This window comes from Emydura macquarii, unplaced genomic scaffold (genome assembly GCF_026122565.2).
Source record: "Emydura macquarii macquarii isolate MOO-44397 ecotype Brisbane River unplaced genomic scaffold, CSIRO-AGI_Emac_v2 contig_3337, whole genome shotgun sequence".
In the NCBI taxonomy this organism is placed as follows: domain Eukaryota; kingdom Metazoa; phylum Chordata; order Testudines; family Chelidae; genus Emydura; species Emydura macquarii.
In genome coordinates, this window is record NW_027133474.1 from 21598 (window position 1) to 40572 (window position 18975).

Genomic DNA, 18975 nt, shown 5'->3' on the forward strand with positions numbered 1-18975 from the left:
AAAGCCCACTTTCCAGACTGTGTATTTTCACCTTCCAATAAACCCCTGCACATATTTATGTGCAAGGGGCATGACAGGATTTTTCTCAAACCTGGTTAACTGTGTCCTTTTCATTTTTTTCCAGGAAAAGAAGAGTGAATAATGTGAGTATTTGCAGACATTTAAAAAAAATAAGTTATAGTCTTAAAATTGAAGACACTCCATGAACAAAACTGAGAAGTAACTGATTTGTCTTCTGAAGATGGTGTTATCCCCTAGGCTCCTAAATACAAAGGGTTGTACCAGCAAGACTCCTGCTTACTGTAAGAGGAGCAGCAGGGCTAAATATTTTTTAAAAATTAGGCATTTATAGTATCCACGGGGCCCAGTCTAGGTATCGCCTGATCACGCTCCACACATGAGCACCCCCATTCGCCTTGTGTGGCTAAGAAAAAAGCAGTTTAGCCCACAGTCAGGATAAAATTACAAGAGCTATCAGCATCTGTAGTTCAGAAAGGAAGTAGATCATCAGTTAGAATCAGGTAAATATCCTTAGAGAGGCCTGGTCCAGTGGTGTGAAAGCCAGGAAGTCCCTTGTTCTTATCCCATTTTAGCAGTTCTCTATGACTTAGCTTCTCCATCTGTAAAATGGGAACAATAGGTTTGTCCCTAACCATGGGAGCCATGAGGAATGCAAAATGTTAGAATTTAGGCAGCGTTAATAACAAAGTTGAGTGAACTCAGCCACATGGGTTTATTTATTTATGGCCATAATCCTAGTAGTATCTGAGCATGTCACACACATTATTCAATTTATCCCCTCACCCCTGTGAGGCAGGGCTGTTATTCCCATTTTATAGGTGGGGAACTGAGGCCCAGAGAGACTCAGTTACTTCTACAAGGTCACACAGGGAGTCTGTGGCAGAGCTGGAAATCCAGTCTGGATCTCCTTAGTCCCAGTCTAGTTTTGTAACCACTAGACCATCTTTTCTAGCCTTCTATGGTTTATTTCTGAATCATAAACAAGGGTTCAAAGAACTAAAATCAGTTCATAGACAAAACAAGCCTTGATCGATTGTTGACCAATGTAAAATGGCAGAACAAGACCAAATTGGGAGCTGAAGATATGCTTCAGATTACAATACAAATTAACTCCACTAGAGCTGGTTTTTGTGTTTCATGTAGCAATGTCTGCCTCACTAACTAACCTGGGAGAAGCAGCTTACGAAAAGATAGTTTTAAATTACATGAACCAAAAACAAAATGAATGTTATTGAAAGCAATAATGCTGTTTAATTCTTTTGATAGTTCGCAGTTAGTTCAACGGATGTAATTTAGCAAGAGAAGGTTAAGAGGTGACTTGATCACAAACTACAAATGCCTATATGGGAAAGAGATTTCCGAGAGCAGACGACTCTTCAATCTAGCAAAAAAAGACCTAACAAGATCCAGTGGCTGGAATCTGAAACTGGATACATTCAGACTATGAATAAGGCAAACAATGTTAACAGTGTGGGTAATTAATCATTGAATCAATTTACCTAGGGTGGGATGGTCACTTGGAGTCTTTACATCAAGACTGACTATCTTTCAAAGGGCTTGTCTACACAGAGCAGTAATGTGGACTATGGGGGTGTGTGTGATTTCTAAAGTGCACTAACATGCTACTCATTAATTGGTCCATGTGCATCCTGCCAGCATGCACTGGAAGTTCCCTGTGGGCTTTAACATAGAATCCTATAAGTGTAGGACAAGAAGGGACCTCGAGAGGTCATCGAGTGCAGTCCCCTGCACTCAAGGCAGGACTGAGTAATAACTAGATCATCCTCGACAGGTGTTTGTCTAACCCGTTCTTAAAAAGCTCCAGTGATGGAGACTCCACAACGACTCTAGGCAATTTGTTCCAGTGCTTAGTTACCCTGTAGGAAGTTTTTCCTAATGTCCATCCTAAGCCTCCCTTTCTGCAGTTTAAGCCATTGCTACTTTTCCTGTCCTCAGACGTTAAGGAGAACAATTTTTCTCCTTCTTCCTTGTAACAACCTTTTATGCACTTGAACTGTTATGTCCTTCCTCAGTCTTCTATTTTCTAGACTAAACAAACCCAATTTTTTCACTCTTTCCTCATAAGTCATGTTTTCTAGACCAGACCAAGGACCCTGCAGCACCCCACTCGATATGCCCTTCCAGCTTGACTGTGAACCACTGATAACCATTCTCTGGGAACAGTTTTCCAACCAGTTATGCACCCACCTTATAGTAGCACCATACAGGCTGTTTTCCTAGTTTGTTTATGAGAAGGTCATGTGAGACAGTATCAAAACCTAACTAAAGTCAAGATGAACCACATCTACCATTTCTCCCCATCCACAAGGCTTCTTCCCCTGTCAGAGAAAGCTATTAAGTTCAGCTGACGTGACTTGTTTTTGACAAATTGATGCTGACTCTTACTAATGTAGTGCTGTTTCAAACACCATTATGTTAAAAGCACACTAGGGAACTTCTAGTCCAGGCCAGCAGGGTCCACAGGGACTAATTCATGTGCAACATGTTAGTAGGCTGTAGAACTCACATCCCTTTAGTTGACATTACTGCTTCATGTAGACAAGCCCTAAAAGATCTGCTCTAGCTCAAACAGAAGTTCTGGGCTTGATGTAGAAATTGGTGGGTAAAGTTTGCTCTGTGTTATGTGGGAAACCAGATTAGATGGGGTCAGCTGGCTTCAAAAACTGTGAGAGCATTTTGGGGTACTACCTATAGTAACTTTCATTATCTTTCCAAATGTAGATACCTATAGAAACCAAACATGATGCCATTTTAGATAGGAACATAACCGTGAAAGAGAAGAAAAGCCATGGAATGAAGAAAAAACTCAAGGTAAAATATATAACAGTGGGTTTTCCAATTATTGGAAACCTATTCCTGTTATATTTCAGTAGCAAATGTGATGGTCCTTGGACTAATATTTATTACCTAGTGTTTTCCCATGAGATGTGATGACTTCTAGATGGTCTCGGTTGTAGTATAAAAACCTCAATGTTAACATACAAAGTTCCAAGTTCTAATGAATTCTGGGGCCAGATCTATCTCGGTCTTCGCCACCTAATTCCCATAAACTTTCCATGGGATTTAGTTGCCTAACCTTGTTAGGCACTTCTGAAAACTCCATTAGGGAGCTCTCCTTTATCTCAGGTGATAAAAACCTGTGTGTTTGGAACTGACCATCCTCTCTGATTTGATTCTGAGTTATAAACAAGGAATCGAGGCGCTGAAGTCAATGCATAAACAAAGATGAGCCTCAATTCGGTGTTTGCTCAATGAAAAATTGACAACCCACCTCAAATCGCTCCATAGTAATACAGAATTAGGAACTGAAGATGCACTGTTTGTCTGCAGAACAAAACATTCCTTAAACAAAGCAGGTAACGTAGGGAGAGAGGAAACAAGGCCTCAGAAAGGAAGAGAGATGAGCTGGGACATTGATGAGGCAGAGAGGTTCACGAAGCTGTTCTTAGTGGCAGAACTGCAGAGGAAGAGGCTCTTGCACCAACAATGGTGAGATTGTGTGATGAGACAGAGGAGTGTGCTGCTAAAGGGAGCGAGGGAGTGCAGTTTTGAACTGGACCCTGATGTGAATGGGGTAGGTTGAGGATGCACAACTGATTAAATTAACACTCTTTGAATCACTTATTGCGCTAACTGGGGTGGAATGAGGCAGCAACAATAAGGTTTTTCTAAAGCTGCTTCAATAACCCCACTTTCTAAATAGTCTCTCTGTCTGGGTTTTTTAGAGAACACTGCTGAGAGATTCAGAAGTTCTGCACAAGCCTGATCTAGTTTACACAGTCAGCGCCACAGAATACTGGTGGGAGAAGCATCTCACTAAGGAAGAGACAGGTAACATGCAATCGTTCTTTCAGCATGAATTGCTAAGATTTCATTGTGCAAGGCACTTACTCTGCATCTCCTATGTGCATCTCTTACTGGAGCGAAGTTCACAGATGCAGGAATTTAGTTCCAAGCAGCATCTAAATGTGCAGAAGCTTTTCCCCAACTGGGGGGATTACATTTATTGTTATTATTTGTATTACAATTGCACCTGGCAGCCACAACCACAATCAGGGCTCTGTGCTGCTAGGTGCTCTACATGCACATAAGAGACAGTCCCTGCCACATTGTCCCTGCCCTTACAGAATGGGGGAGGCAACCGAGTGACAGATGATGTGGAGAAAGCTGAAGTATTCAATTCTTTTCTGCCTCTGTCTTCGCAGACAAGGTCAGCTCCCAGACTACTGCACTGGGCAGCACAGAATGGGGCAGAGGTGAGCAGCTCTCAGTGCTGAAAGAACAGGTTCAAGACTATTTAGAAAGGCTGGATATGCACAAGTCCCTGGGGATGGATGCAATGCATCCGAGGGTGCTGAGGGAATTGGCTGATGTGATTGCAGAGCCATTGGCCATTAACTTTGAAAGCTCGTGGCAATTGGGGAAGATCCCAGATGATTGGAAAAAGGCAAATCTAGTGCCCATCTTCAAAAAAGGGAAGGAGGAAGATCCAGGGATCTACAGGTCAATAAGCCTCACCTCAGTCCCTGGAAAAATCATGGAGTAGGTCCTCAAAGAATCCATTTTGAAGCACTTGGAAGAGAGGAATGTGATCAGGAACAGTCAGCATGGATTCACCAAGGATAAGTCATGTCTGACCAACCTGATTGCCTTCTATGATGAGATGACTGGCTCTGTGGATGTGGGGAAAGCAGTGGACGTGATATACCTTGACTTTAGCAAAGCTTTTGATACAGTCTCCCACAGTATTCTTATCAGCAAGTTAAAGAAATATGGATTGGATGAATGGACTATAAGATGGATAGAAAGCTGCCTAGATTGTTGGGCTCAACGGATGATGATCAACGGCTGGACGTCTAGTTGGCAGCCGGTAACAGGCGGAGTGCCCCAGGGGTCGGTGCTGGGAATGGTTTTGGTTTCAAGTTGAAGTGGGGGAGGTCTAGGTTGGATATTAGGAAAATCTTTTTCACTAGGAGGGTGGTGAAGCACTGGAATAGATTACTGTTATGTTAAATCCTTGAAAAGTACTTGTATTCAGAGAGAAATCAGCAGGGAACACAGAGAGACGCAAACCCATGAAAAGTCTTTATTGAACTACACTAAAACCAGCCAGGACTGGCTGAGCTATCCCCTAATAGTCTAACTCTATTGCTATGGCAACAAGCTAAACTCTGTTGCTACAGCAACCTAGGCAATAAGGCAAGACACAAAATACACAACATATTCCTCCTCCCCTAATGAAAACACTCATTTAAGAGAACAATCACTAAACTAGGGAATGCCTCATTTCCTGGTTAAACCCCAGGGATTATTCTGCCCCATAATGTGGGTTTGCCCTAGCTAAAGATCCAGCCATTGAGGAGGCCTTCTCTCTCGAGGTGGATTACGGCAGACTTCTGGTCTTCTTGCACCGTAAGGTGTTATTGGTGCAGGTCTAACAATGGGCTCAGGACTTGTAGCTCGAACAGGTGAGGATGTTGTATCTGCTCAAACAGAGGAGGGGACTGCATCTGCTGCAGAGGTGGATGGAGAAGGGGAGTCGAGAATGGGTTACTCTTGACTTGATATCTCACCTGTAATGGTGAAATCAGGTAGTTCAACTGGAGATGTGTCTTTGGGACATGTATGACCTGGCAACAACTGATCTACGTGCTGCTTCCAGGTGAGGTCATCTGCAGTCTGGTGCTGAGGAAAACACAGTCTTCACTTCTGTTTGGGTGGGCAAGGAAAAGACTTTTATTACGAGGTAATTACCTGGGGTAACAGCTTCAGCTGAACTGCATCCCCGATCTGCGTCGTGAGAGGGTTATTATACAGTCATTTTTATACAGCAAAATGCATTAAGCATGCGTAACAGAACAAAAAAGAAGAAATAACTTAGAGGTTTTTAAGGTGAGGTGAGTTTGCAGAAACAGTGTCACATATACAAGGAGCTTTCCATTTTTGGTTACAAGGGAAGGTATACGCATAGCTCATTGTTAAAATGGAAAAATACAACTTCAGTCAAAAGAAAGAGACAGTTGAGCAGTTTGCTATCTTATTTAGCTTCATAGAAAACTTCGTCCATGCCTAGCTGACCACACTTCTCGGTCAGCACATTCCTAACTGCCTCTTAGCTTTCAGCTACATGCTCAAACTGTCTTTGTGACAAACTTCATGTTTCCACACTGGACAATGTAGGAAACTGGTCCTGTTTGGGCCATGACTGTAGAAGAGACCCATTTAGCTCCAGAAGCATAGTTCCAAGCTAGGACAGGCTGTCCAGGACTGAAGATTTGGTCTTTTGCTCTGTATGCACATCTGATGACTTGGTTTTGCTGTTGACGTTGCACAACTTTCATGCTTTGGCAGGTTTCAGCAGATCAAAGAAAGTGCACAGCTGTCGTCCCATCATTAGAAAGGCCAGGGACGCTTTGTTCGTAGCATGAGGTGTGTTTCTGTAAGAAGGTGTCCAGATGCAAGGGACGTGAAGGGGAACAAGAAGGGTTTCTACAGGCATGTTGCCAACAAGAGGAAGATTCGGGAAAGTGTGGGCCCCTTAGAGAATGAGGGAGGCAATCTAGTGACGGAGGATGTGGAGAAAGCTGAGGTACTCAATGCCTTTTTTGCCTCTGTCTTCACAGACAAGATCAGCTCCCAGACTGCTGTACTGGGTGGCACAGAATGGGAAGGAGGCGAACATCCCGCAGTGCTGAAGGAACGGGTTCAAGACTATTTAGAAGGCTTAGACATACACAAATCCATGGGGCCGGATGCAATGCACCCGAGGGTGCTGAGGGAGTTTGGCTGAGGTGATTTCAGAGCCATTGGCTATTATCTTTGAAAGCTCGTGGCAACAGGGGGAGGTCCCTGAGGACTGGAAAAAAGCAAATATAGTGCCCATCTTCAAGAAAGGGAGGAAAGAGGATCCAGGGAACTACAGACCGGTCAGCCTCACCTCAATCCCTGGAAAAATCATGGAGCAGGTCCTTAAGGAATCCATTTTAAGGCACTTGGAAGAGAGGAAGGTGATCAGGAACAGTCAACACGGATTCACCAAGGGAAAGTCATGCCTGACCAACCTGATTGCTTTCTATGATGAGGTGACTGGCTCTGTGGATGTAGGAAAGGCGGTGGATGTGATATATCTTGACTTTAGCAAAGCTTTTGATACAGTCTCTCACAGTATTCTTATCAGCAAGTTAAAGAAGTATGGGTTGGATGAATGGACTATAAAATGGATAGAGAACTGGCTAGAGCATAGGGCTCAACGAGTAGTGATCAATGGCTCCATGTCTAGCTGGCAACCGGTCACAAGCGGAGTTCCCCAGGGGTCGGTCCTGGGGCCGGTTTTGTTCAACATCTTTATTAATGATCTGGAGGATGGGGTAGATTGCACCCTCAGCAAGTTTGCGGACGACACTAAGCTGGGGGGAGTGATAGATACCCTGGAAGGTAGGGATAGGATACAGAGTGACCTAAACAAACTGGAGGATTGGGCCAAAAGAAATCTAATGAGGTTCAACAAAGAAAAGTGCAGAGTCCTCCACTTAGGAAGGAAGAATCCCATGCACAGCTATAGACTGGGGACCGACGAGCTGGGCAGCAGCTCTGCAGAAAAGGACCTGGGGGTAACAGTGGATAAGAAGCTGGATATGAGTCAGCAGTGTGCCCTGGTTGTCAAGAAGGCTAATAGCATATTGGGCTGCATTAGGAGGGGCATTGCCAGCAGATCAAGGGAAGTGATTATTCCCCTCTATTCGGCATTGATGAGGCCGCATTTAGAATATTGTGTCCAGTTTTGGGCCCCCCACTACAAAAAGGATGTGGAGAAGTTGGAGAGAGTCCAGCGGAGGGCAACAAAAATGATTGGGGGGCTGGAGCATAGGACTTATGAGGAGAGGCTGAGGGAACTGGGCTGGTTTAGTCTGCAAAAGAGAAGAATGAGGGGGGATTTGATAGCAGCCTTTAACTACCTGAAAGGAGGTTCCAGGGAGGATGGGGGTAGGCTGTTCTCAGTGGTGGCAGATGACAGAACAAGGAGCAACGGTCTCAAGTTGCAGGGCGGGAGGTCTAGGTTGGACATTAGGAAAAAGTTTTTCACTAGGAGGGTGGTGAAGCACTGGAATGGGTTACCTAGGGAGGTGGTGGAATCTCCATCCTCAGAGGTTTTTAAGACCCAGCTTGACACAGCCCAGGCTGGGATGATATAGCTGAGGTTAGTCCTGCTTTGAGCAGGGGGTTGGACTAGATGACCTCCTGAGGTCCCTTCCAACTCTAATATTCTATGATTCTATGATTCTATTCTTTTGAATGGAGGAATGTCCCCTTGCAGATCTTAAAGCTTGTTTCATGATCTTCACAAACCTTTCTGCTAATCAATCCATTGGTGGATGGATGATACGGTGCTGAAGTGATGTGATGTATCCCATTTGCTTTCATAAAATTTTCAAACTCCTGAGAGACGAACTGTGGTCCATTGTCGCTCACAAATTGTTCTGGCAGACTGAAATGACTAAAGATTTCACGCGGTTTCTGGATAATACTTTCAGCAGTAGTGGACGGCATTACAGAGACTTCTGGCCATTTAGAGTGGGTGTATACAACAACCAGGAACATGATTCCTTCAAATGGGCCAGCAAAATCAACGTGAATGCGCTGCCATGGGTTTTCAGGCCAGTCCCAAGGGTATAAGGGCACCAACTGAGGCACGTTCCTCACACTCTGACATGAAGTACAAGCTATTGCCTTCTCTTCAATGGCACTGTCCAGGCCAGGCCACCAAAAGTAGCTTTGTGCAATTTCTTTCATGCGCACTATTCCACAGTGACCTGAATGTAGCTGTTCTAGTATCTGTGATCTCAGTAGTGGTAGAATAATGATGCACAACAACAAGCAACCAGAATGGATTGATAACTCCATCCTCCTGGACATGTAGGGAAGAAGGTCGGGTGAGACCTGAGAGTCCCATAGAGATGTTCCATGCATCAGTAGGTCCATGACTTGGGGTAGTACTGTATCAACGCGAATTGCCTTCTTTACTTGAGTAGCAGTGATGGGTGTGTTCTCTACCTCTTCAAAGTAGATTTCTTTCTAGCCAATATCTTGATGTTTAACTGGTAACGGTAACCTTGAGAGACCATCTGCATTGCAGTGCAGAGTGGATTTCCGATATTTGATCTCATGTGTGTGTGGAAAGCAACAATACCCATTGTTGCATATGACTAGCAGCCAATGGTGGAATGCCTGTGCATGGTCCAAAAATTGATGTTAGAGGTCGATGGTCGGTGAGAAATGTGAATTCCGTCCAAACAGGTACTGGTGAAATTTCCAAATTCTGAAAATGATTCCCAATGCTTCACCTTCAATTTGGCATAGTTAGTTTCTGCTTTGCTTAAGATTCATGAGGCAAAATATGTGACATGGCCACTCCCACTCCAAAAGGGGAAGCATCTCAGGCCAGCTGTAGAGGTAAGGACAGATCAAAATGCCTCAGAGCCTCAGAATTTAGCTATGTGCATTTAGCCTTGTTAAATGTAAAATCACAGGTTTCTGTCCACTTCCAGACCTTGTTCTGGTCAAGGATTTCATGTAGTCGTTTTAATAGTGTTGCTAACTGTGGAATAAACTTTCCATAATAGTCCAATAGCCCTAAAAAAGAGCGAAGCTGACTTATGTTTTGAGGAGGTGGAGCTTCCACAATAGCCTTGACTTTTGCAGGAGCCTTACAGAGGCCAGTAGCATCTATGATATGTCCCAAATATTCAACAGAGTGCTGGAAGAAATCACATTTCTCTTTGCGAACTTGTAGGCCATACTCTTCCAGTCTTTGTAGGGCAGCCTCCAAGTTCTTAAGGTGATCTTCCTCATTCTTGCCAGTGACCAGTGACCAGGATGTCATCAAGATAGCACTGGACTGCTGGCAAGCCACTAAGATCTGGTCCATAGCCTCTGGAACAAAGCTGGAGCAGACATTATTCCGAAGGGAAAGTGACAGTATCGGTACAGCCCTTTATGTGTCACAATAGTCAACAGCTCTTGGGACTTCTCATCGACTGCATCTGTAAATACGCCTGACTCAGATCAGTCTTGCTGAATTTTTGGCTACCAGGAAAGCCAGCGAAGAGGTCATCGATGCGGGGAAGAGGGTATTGCTCTGCACCCAAGACCGGGTTAACAATGACCTTAAAATCCCCACAAATCTGAATGGAGCCTTCTTTCTTCAATACTGGAATGATTGGGGTTGCCCATTGGCTGTGGGTAACTGGTACTAGGACTCCATTTTTAACCAGGAACTCCAGGTCTGCTTCAACGTTTGGCCTGATGGCATATGGCACAGTTCTGGCTTTCAGACATTTTGGTTGGCTGTCAGGCTTAATGTTCAATTTCACAGTGATTCCCTTCATACTTCCCAGGTCCTCTCCAAAAACAGCAGCATGTTTCTGTAATACAGCTGTCAGACCTATTTCTTCTTTAGCCATCCTGTGCACTTCTGCCCAGTTCAGCTGGATCTTCCTAAGCCATGACCTTCCCATTAAGGCTGGGTAACTGCCTTCCACCACAAACAGTGGCAATTTAGCTGTCTGTCCAGTGAGCTCCACCTTAACATCAGTAGTGCCCAACATGAGTACAGCTTCTCCAGTGTACGTCTTCAGAACGATTTTTTGTCGGTTTAAGCGGGAGATGCTTTAGCTTCTCCTTATACACCGTGTCTGAGACCAGCGATACTGCTGAGCCGGTGGCCCTGGCTGGCGCTCTGGAGCTGGGGTGGGCTTTGGGCCAGCATTCCGGCCGGTGCTGGGGCGGTCAGGCCTGGCACTCCAAGGCTGCCTGATCTGGCCCAGCACTGTGGGCCTGGGGCTGACCTGGGCTGGCGTCCTGGGTGAGAGTGGGGCCCAGGACTCAGGCCATCTGGGGCGGGGCTTCTCTGGCCACTGCAGGGGCCTGGGCAGGGTCCGGCAGGAGAGGGCAGGGCCTCTGTCAGAAGGGGGTGGACGGGCAGTTCTCGTGCCCCACCCCGGGCTGTCAACCTAGCTGTGTCTACAGTGAGGGTTAGGTCGACCTTACGACATCACACAGGGTATGAAAATGTTCACAGCCCTGAGTGCCGTATCTAGGTCATCCTAGGTATAAACCAGGCCTAACTCTGCCTATCTGTGCTATTCCAGAGATCCCCAAGCTGAGAGAGTACATCAGGAATATTTATCTGAAAGAGAAGAAGCAGCTGCTAATGGATTACGTGACAGAGGCTCTCGGCATTGTCCTGCTGGCTGAGAATTTCAACTCCACACAAGACATGGTGGTACGGCTGGGACAGCTTTGGGTGCTACGATCTGCCTCACTGCTAGCATAGCGATGGTGCAGTGAATATTCCCCTCTCTTCCCACAGCAGCAGTTTCTCTGCACGCTGCCTTCTCCCGATTCTATCCCTGATCCTTTGAAGCAGGCCAGATGCCCCATGGTTCCTCACAGGAAAGAAATGCAAATCTGCTCCAGAAATCTAGCAATGAGCTGGTTAGAGTATAAATACACTATAGCCCCGTGGAGCTTCTCAACTGTGTGTCATAGACCCCATACTCTTCACCACTAATGCGATTAGTTCTGTACTCAAACTAGGGAGAGGGATTATAGTTTGTGATGCAGGAGAATCTGACTTCTAGCCCCAGAGCAGGACTAGATGACGAGGGGGTAGAAATCCCTGCATCCTTTCTAAACTACAGCTTATTCTGTGGGAAGCACCAGTGAAGCTGTGTCAGAGCTGAAACTTGCAGTGTTCCCTAGTGTAGACATGCCCATGTTGTCCAAGGCCATGTTCTCATTGGCCGGTTGGGTTTTTTGATATGATCACACCATGTACTACCTCCCAATTGCTCACTGCTAGACCTGTATGACTGGAGGATAAGACGTATCACTGAACTCATCGTGTTCTGTGGGGGGCTAAAGCAGTGAAAGGAGGAAAAAAATACAGAGATTCTCTTCTTTTCTCCTTATCTGCAATTGACATTAAAAGCATGGCTGGCTTTACCTGCAAAGGAAGCCACACCCTGGAACCGATCCTGTTTCCCAGCTGTCACTTACTCCCCTCCTTGCCGCAGCCTCCAGCATCAGGCCACGCTAGGGCTGACTCAGAGCACCACCAACTGGACTGGTGACACCGCCTCTTCCAGCACATTGTGTTCTTTAGATGCCTCCTGTCCAGGTGCTGACCTGACCCAAGCCTGTGCTGCATTTTCTAGCCAGAAGAAATCTTGGCGTGTATATATATTTTGCCTCCAGCATCAGCTGCGCAGTGAGGTATCCTGTGCTCTTCTGCCATTCCAGAACCACTATCAGCAGATTTACTTGGAGATATTTGTGGAGGAGAAGATCAAGGCTCTGGAGAAGGAGATTGAGAAATGTTTTGCCCAGCTGGAACAACCGCTTAATGAAGGTGTGAAGCAAGCAAAATCATCTCACCAGAAAGCGTTCTTTCAGCTCCTTACAGTGAGTAGCAAGCTCTCGATTTAGACCTAATGTGCAGCTGTCACTCTCTGGCCAGCAACTGTCTCCACCTTTGCTTCCCTGTTGCTGATTAACTTTTAAAAAGTGTTTTGAGATCTGTGGGGGAAAGTCCTTACCATCTAAGACTTTACGGCTCCTGAAGTGTTAAGTTTAGTTTAGAACGTGGTTTTCTTTTACTTCTTCTAGATCAAATCTGATTTATATTCTTCTGGCTTATAATCATTTAAAATATTTCTGTACTTAATACATTTATTTGTTTGTTTTATCTAAAACAGTGCATGTGGTTTGAGTGTATGTAAAGAGCTCGTTTGGAGTGACAGAGCTGGTGCATATCAATGTCTTTGATGAATTGACTAACCAATGAGCTTGCAGAGTCCAGTGGGCAGCACTGAACTCTGTAAGATGGCACTTCCTTGGGTTGCATCTGGGACTGGGGATGGTGACTGGGGGTCACACCGCTGCATAATCCCATGAGTGGCTGACCAGAAACACTCATTCACTAGGTCAGAGACCGCTTGCTTGCAGGTGGCTGGGTGTTGGCTGCCACAGGAGTGGGGGGGTTCACACAGCATGTCTAGTGCAAGATTGGCCCCAGGAGAGAGGGTATTGTGGTGACACAGCAATATACCCGTTCAGATTGAAAAGGGGAAAGTCACAAGCAGCCTGGGTGGGGTGGGGAGTTAGCTGCCCGAAGTACATACCATGGGTCTCGGACAGGTCAGAGTTATTGTGGATATGTCTGTTTGAGCGGAAATTACACCTTCCAGCTCCAGTGTAGACATATGTTTGTACAGATCACCGCTCAATGGGGCCCTAGGCTCAGCTGAGGCCTATAGGTTCTCCTGTAATACAAATCGTAAGTGATGTATCCCATACCCACTTCATTACAACTGTGTTTCCAATTATCCAGCAAGACACCGGCTACCAAGGCTTCCACAAGACCCTGAAAGCTGTATGCCAGAACAATGGCGTCTACGCGTCCCGGATCTTCGCCCGCATAGACCTCAACAGTGCCCTCGCTCAGCCCATCTATGACAAAATCGGCCCCATGTTCGCAAACATATTCAGGTGAGAGGAGCCCTGCCCCACGCAGGCAGCAGAGATGCAGAGCCTTCTTTGGTAGGGCAGTCTGGGCTCCCCACTAGCCCCACATTCCTGTAGAACCCTGTTCGCTGGCACTCCTGGGTAATCCAGTCTGCTATGAGGCGGCAATGGTGGGGCTGCATGTGTTATTACATAGATCCTGGGGAGATAAACACCACAGGAAGTACCACCCTGCAAGTCCAGACCGACAGTTTTCATTGTGGTCCCTGATTGGTGCAGATGTTCTATTTAAGTCCGGGAATTTGTGCCAGGAAGTGTCTGTGTCTGTGCAACAAAATGAGCTCCACAGCTGTAGTGATAGTCCTGCCTCTTGGCTCACTCTTGGACTCGGACCCAGGCTCTGATCTTGGCTCTGACTCCTGGTTCCTGACCCTTGGTTCCGAATCCTGGCCTCTGACTGCCACTGCTCTGACCGCTAGACCTGACCACCCAAGCCCCAGCTGGCACACATTATTATGATTGTAGAAAAGAATATTGGCCCTGATTCTCATCTATTTTACACCACTTGTCATTGTTATATTAGAACCTTGGAAGTCCAGTGACGTCCCTGGCTCCCGCTGTGCTAGGCACTGTGTGGACATGTTAAGAAGACAGGCCCTGTCTAGAGTCTGGGCATCAGACAAACGATGGCAATGGATAGGAAGAAGAGTAAAAAAATGAACAGGGCTGAGAAAAAAGCAGAAGTCTGAACCACTATCCTAGCCCAGGCCAGAGGGCTGATGTGCAGGTCCCAGCAGAGGTGGGTTTAAGGATGGATTAAAAAGAGAATAAGGTAACACCTTGATGAATTTTGAAGCCCCAGTTGTTTTCAGTGGGGCTGCTCCCACCTGCCGTTCACCTGGAGGATCAGGCCCGTTGAGCTTCCATTGATTGCACTGTGCCTAAGTAACTTAGAGAAAGGCCACCTTGTGCCCCTTTGGGGTTTAAATGGCTTTGGATACTGACACATAAGGAAATGAAGAAAGCCTGGTTCAGTTCGGGACTGACTGAGCCATTCTTATCAGCAAGTTAAAGAAGTCTGGGTTGGATGAAAGGACTATAAAATGGATAGAGAACTGGCTAGAGCATAGGGCTCAACGAGTAGTGATCAATGGCTCCATGTCTAGCTGGCAACCGGTCACAAGCGGAGTTCCCCAGGGGTCGGTCCTGGGGCCGGTTTTGTTCAACATCTTTATTAATGATCTGGAGGATGGGGTAGATTGCACCCTCAGCAAGTTTGCGGACGACACTAAGCTGGGGGGAGTGGTAGATACCCTGCAAGGTAGGGATAGGATACAGAGTGACCTAAACAAACTGGAGGATTGGGCCAAAAGAAATCTAATGAGGTTCAACAAAGAAAAGTGCAGAGTCCTCCACTTAGGAAGGAAGAATCCCATGCACAGCTATAGACTGGGGACCGACGAGCTGGGCAGCAGCTCTGCAGAAAAGGACCTGGGGGTAACAGTGGATAAAAAGCTGGATATGAGTCAGCAGTGTGCCCTGGTTGTCAAGAAGGCCAATGGCATATTGGGCTGCATTAGGAGGGGCATTGCCAGCAGGTCACGGGAAGTGATTATTCCCCTCTATTCGGCATTGGTGAGGCCGCATTTAGAATATTGTGTCCAGTTTTGGGCCCCCCACTACAAAAAGGATGTGGACAAGTTGGAGAGAGTCCAGCGGAGGGCAACAAAAATGATTAGGGGCTGGAGCACAGGACTTATGAGGAGAGGCTGAGGGAACTGGGCTTGTTTAGTCTGCAAAAGAGAAGAATGAGGGGGGATTTGATAGCAGCCTTTAACTACCTGAAAGGGGGTTCTAGGGAGGATGGGGCTAGGCTGTTCTCGGTGGTGGCAGATGACAGAACAAGGAGCAACGGTCTCAAGTTGCAGGGAGGGAGGTCTAGGTTGGACATTAGGAAAAAGTTTTTTACTAGGAGGGTGGTGAAGCACTGGAATGGGTTACCTAGGGAGGTGGTGGAATCTCCATCCTTAGAGGTTTTTAAGCTGCGGCTTGACAAAGCCCTGGTTGGGATGATATAGCAGAGGTTAGTCCTGCTTTGAGCAGGGGGTTGGACTAGATGACCTCCTGAGGTCCCTTCCAACTCTAATATTCTATGATTCTATGACTGGCAAAGCGGCAGGAGCTAGCTGTCTCCCTGCCTGAAAGGAAGGAGCACTAGCCTGCCAGGCAGGGCAGCCACCTGGAAGTAAAGCACTGGCTCCCCAGCCAAGATAAACTGTGAAAGAATCTCTAGCACTGGAGGTAACTGACTGAGCGAATCCTAGAGACGTTGTGGGGCTCGCCCTCATCATCTTGTGTCTGCCCTGCCTGAAGGAGCCTGGACCACAGCAAGGTGCCACCCAGGACCCAACAGCGCATCCTACGGGAAACAAACCGCCCAGCAAATTGCACTAAAGGCGTCATGCCCAAACTGAACAGACTGATAGGAAGTAGCCCAGGGCAGCAGATTCTGACTCCCTGCTGGGAGGACCCCCCTGTTCAGGGGTTGACATACCCAGGGCACTGGGCTGGGACCCGGTAGAGAGGGAGGACCTAGGTCCCCCTACCCACCCAGCCTTAAAGACTGAGTCTACTCAACCCAGCAGGGGGCTGAGAGCAAGACTTTATTGTCACTAGGCTTCCTGGCCATCCAAACTGCCTGTTACATCTTGGTGGAGACTGTGGGCAGGTGTCGTAGTCCCTGCATATGGGAATGCAAAAAAAAAAAAAAAAGCCAGAGAGAGAGGAAGAAACTCTCAAGCAATTAGTGCTTGAACCCCACCCGCTAAATAGAGCTGGGACCGCTACTAAAATGGATGGTCGAACAAAACACCCATCAACAGCAGCAACAACTGCTTCAGCAAATGACCAACCAGCAGCAGCAATCGATCCTGAGCGAGTGGCCTAGCAGCAACAACAAGAGCAACAGCTGGTCCAGCTTGATATTAGGGCCACACACTCCAGCGGAGGCAGTAATACCTGTCCCAGCTGCAGCTACCACCCTATCAGGCTTACCAAAATTGGGCCCAATGATAATCCTGAGACCTTCCTTGAAAACTTCCTTGAAACCGTAGCCCTCTGGCCCTGAGACCAATAGACCATGGTGCGGGCACCATTCTTAACTGGAGTAGCACAAACCGTATATTGTGCATTAGAACCCAGTGGGGCCCAAGATGATACACGTGTCAAGGCAGCCATTCTCCATATTTTGGACATCTCAGAAGAGACATTCTGGCAGTGTTTCTGTAACGAGCAGCACCCGGTGGGGACAAGACCCTGCCTGGTCACCCAGAAGTTACAGGACATACGCTGGAGGTGGCTCAAACCTGAAACAAAAATGGGGGTGCAGGTAGCTGAGCTGATCTTACTTGAGCAGTTCATCCAGATACTGCCCCCCTGGAAAAAAGAAGTGGGTATTACAGCACAATCCCAAGACAATAGCTGACAGAATTTGGATCGTTGAAAATTACCTGGCTGCCCAGACCCTGATTATGACACCACACCAGGAATCTGGGAGGATTAAGAGCCACACACCACCAAAGGAGGGAATAATCCATGGAAACCAGGATCTCGATAGGCTCAAATGTACTCCCACTTCACCAGGACACTGGAGGACCTGCGGATCAGGGAGCCCCAGGGTCTTCTGACACAGAAACCTGGGGTTATCGACTCACAACCCTGTTTCAGAGACCACTGATCCACCAGAAGTGAAGAGGGGGGTATTGCTGGAGCCTGAATTGGGGGATCCATAGGAGATGGGACCGCTCAAATATTTGGGGGTGGGGCTGTTTGCCAAGACCAAGACCGGTGTTTCACCTGTGGCCATCCTGGGCACTGGCTCCAAGATGGCCCCTACATGTAGTGCAGCTTTGGGATGATCTAGACCCCACGGGCAGGAGCTCAACAAGGCAGATCTGCAAAGTTGACCATCCCTGTATGAGTGAATGGGATAGAAATGGTGGGACTTGCTGACTCAGGGTGTGCCCAGACCATCATCCAGACCTTGGTGATTCCTAACCCAGGACCTAACCGGGGCTCCATCCCTACTACAATGTGTGCATGGGATCATGAAACCATACCCATACATCCAAGTAACTCTAACAATGGGGGAGCACACAGTCCTAGATGGTCGGCCTTGCACCGATGCTTACCTATCCGTTATTGTCAGCTGAGAGTGGAACTATTTTGGGGAGCTGCTAAGGGAGCTTGTGGGAACCTCTCCAGACAGCAGGAACTCCCTGCCTCCAGCCATAGGTCCATCTAAGCCAATGATCCTTGTGGGCATATGGGAGATCCCCACTCTGGATGAGGGGACATCACACACATCTGGGCCAGCCCAGCAAAACCAGGCCCTTTCCCAGCCCCTCCATTACCTGAGTCAGAGGTTCTGACCCAGTTCTCCATCTTTGTAGTGGAACAACAGGCGGACAACGAGGGTACACCCAAGTGGTGGTAGTAAATAGGGAGATCATCAAGCCCCATGAAGCAGGAGGGTTCTCACACTTTTAAATTCAGGGAGACCGCCTATACCACATTGAGTAGTACCAGCAGACTGGAGAAGTTCAGAATCAGCTTCTGATACCCCGCCTCTGTTGGAGGAAGATGATACAACTCGTCCATGCTATGATGTTCGTGGGGCACCTAGAGAAGGGGAAGACATTACCCTGGATTCTAGCTTGTTTTTATTGACCTGGGGTCTACAAAGATGTTCCAGATTTCTGTGCCTCATGCCCAGAGTGTCAGCTCACAGCCCCTCGGCCCACAAAGAGAGCTTCCTTGATCCCTCTCCCACCAGTAGGTATGCCCTTCGAGCGGATTGGAATGGACATAGTTAGCCCCATGGAGAAGAGAGCCTTAGGCTACTGGTTCATTTTACTTATAATAGACTATGCAATCAAGTACCTTGAAGCGGTATCATTACGTTGTATGAATGCGAAAAAGTTGGCCACTGAACTCATGAAAATCTTCTCTTGGGTTGAGGTGCCGTGGGAGATCTTAAGGGATAAGGGAACGAACATTATATCCGAGACAATCAAGCAACCGTGCCAATTGCTGAAAATTAAGGCTCTCAGAACATTTATTCACTACCCCCTATCAGACAGTCTGGTGGAAAGATTCAACAGAACACTAAAGAAGATGCTCAGGAAGTTTGTCCTTACGGATCAGTTAATCTCTCTTCTACTGTTCACCATGTGAGAAGTCCACCAGTCCTCCACTAGCTTCTCAGCATTTGAGCTGTTACGTGGGAGACAACCCCAAGGGATTTTAGATCTTGTTTGAGAAATGTGGGAGGAACAACCATCTCAGGCCAGTAACGTAGTACAATACATCCGGATCTATGGGAGAAGCTTGACGCCCTGGGCTCATTCA

General features: G+C 47.0%; 1 protein-coding gene across 1 annotated transcript in view; it reads left to right on the forward strand.

The window, feature by feature from the left end:
* LOC137143519 (nuclear GTPase SLIP-GC-like) overlaps positions 1 to 18975 on the forward strand; it is a 44202-nt gene that overhangs the window by 11278 nt on the left and 13949 nt on the right. The window contains exons 7-12 of the mRNA XM_067533336.1: positions 125 to 143; positions 2764 to 2853; positions 3768 to 3873; positions 11190 to 11323; positions 12343 to 12504; positions 13433 to 13590. Of these exons, the coding sequence (XP_067389437.1) occupies positions 125 to 143; positions 2764 to 2853; positions 3768 to 3873; positions 11190 to 11323; positions 12343 to 12504; positions 13433 to 13590 (669 nt within the window). The remainder of the gene's footprint in view (positions 1 to 124; positions 144 to 2763; positions 2854 to 3767; positions 3874 to 11189; positions 11324 to 12342; positions 12505 to 13432; positions 13591 to 18975) is intronic.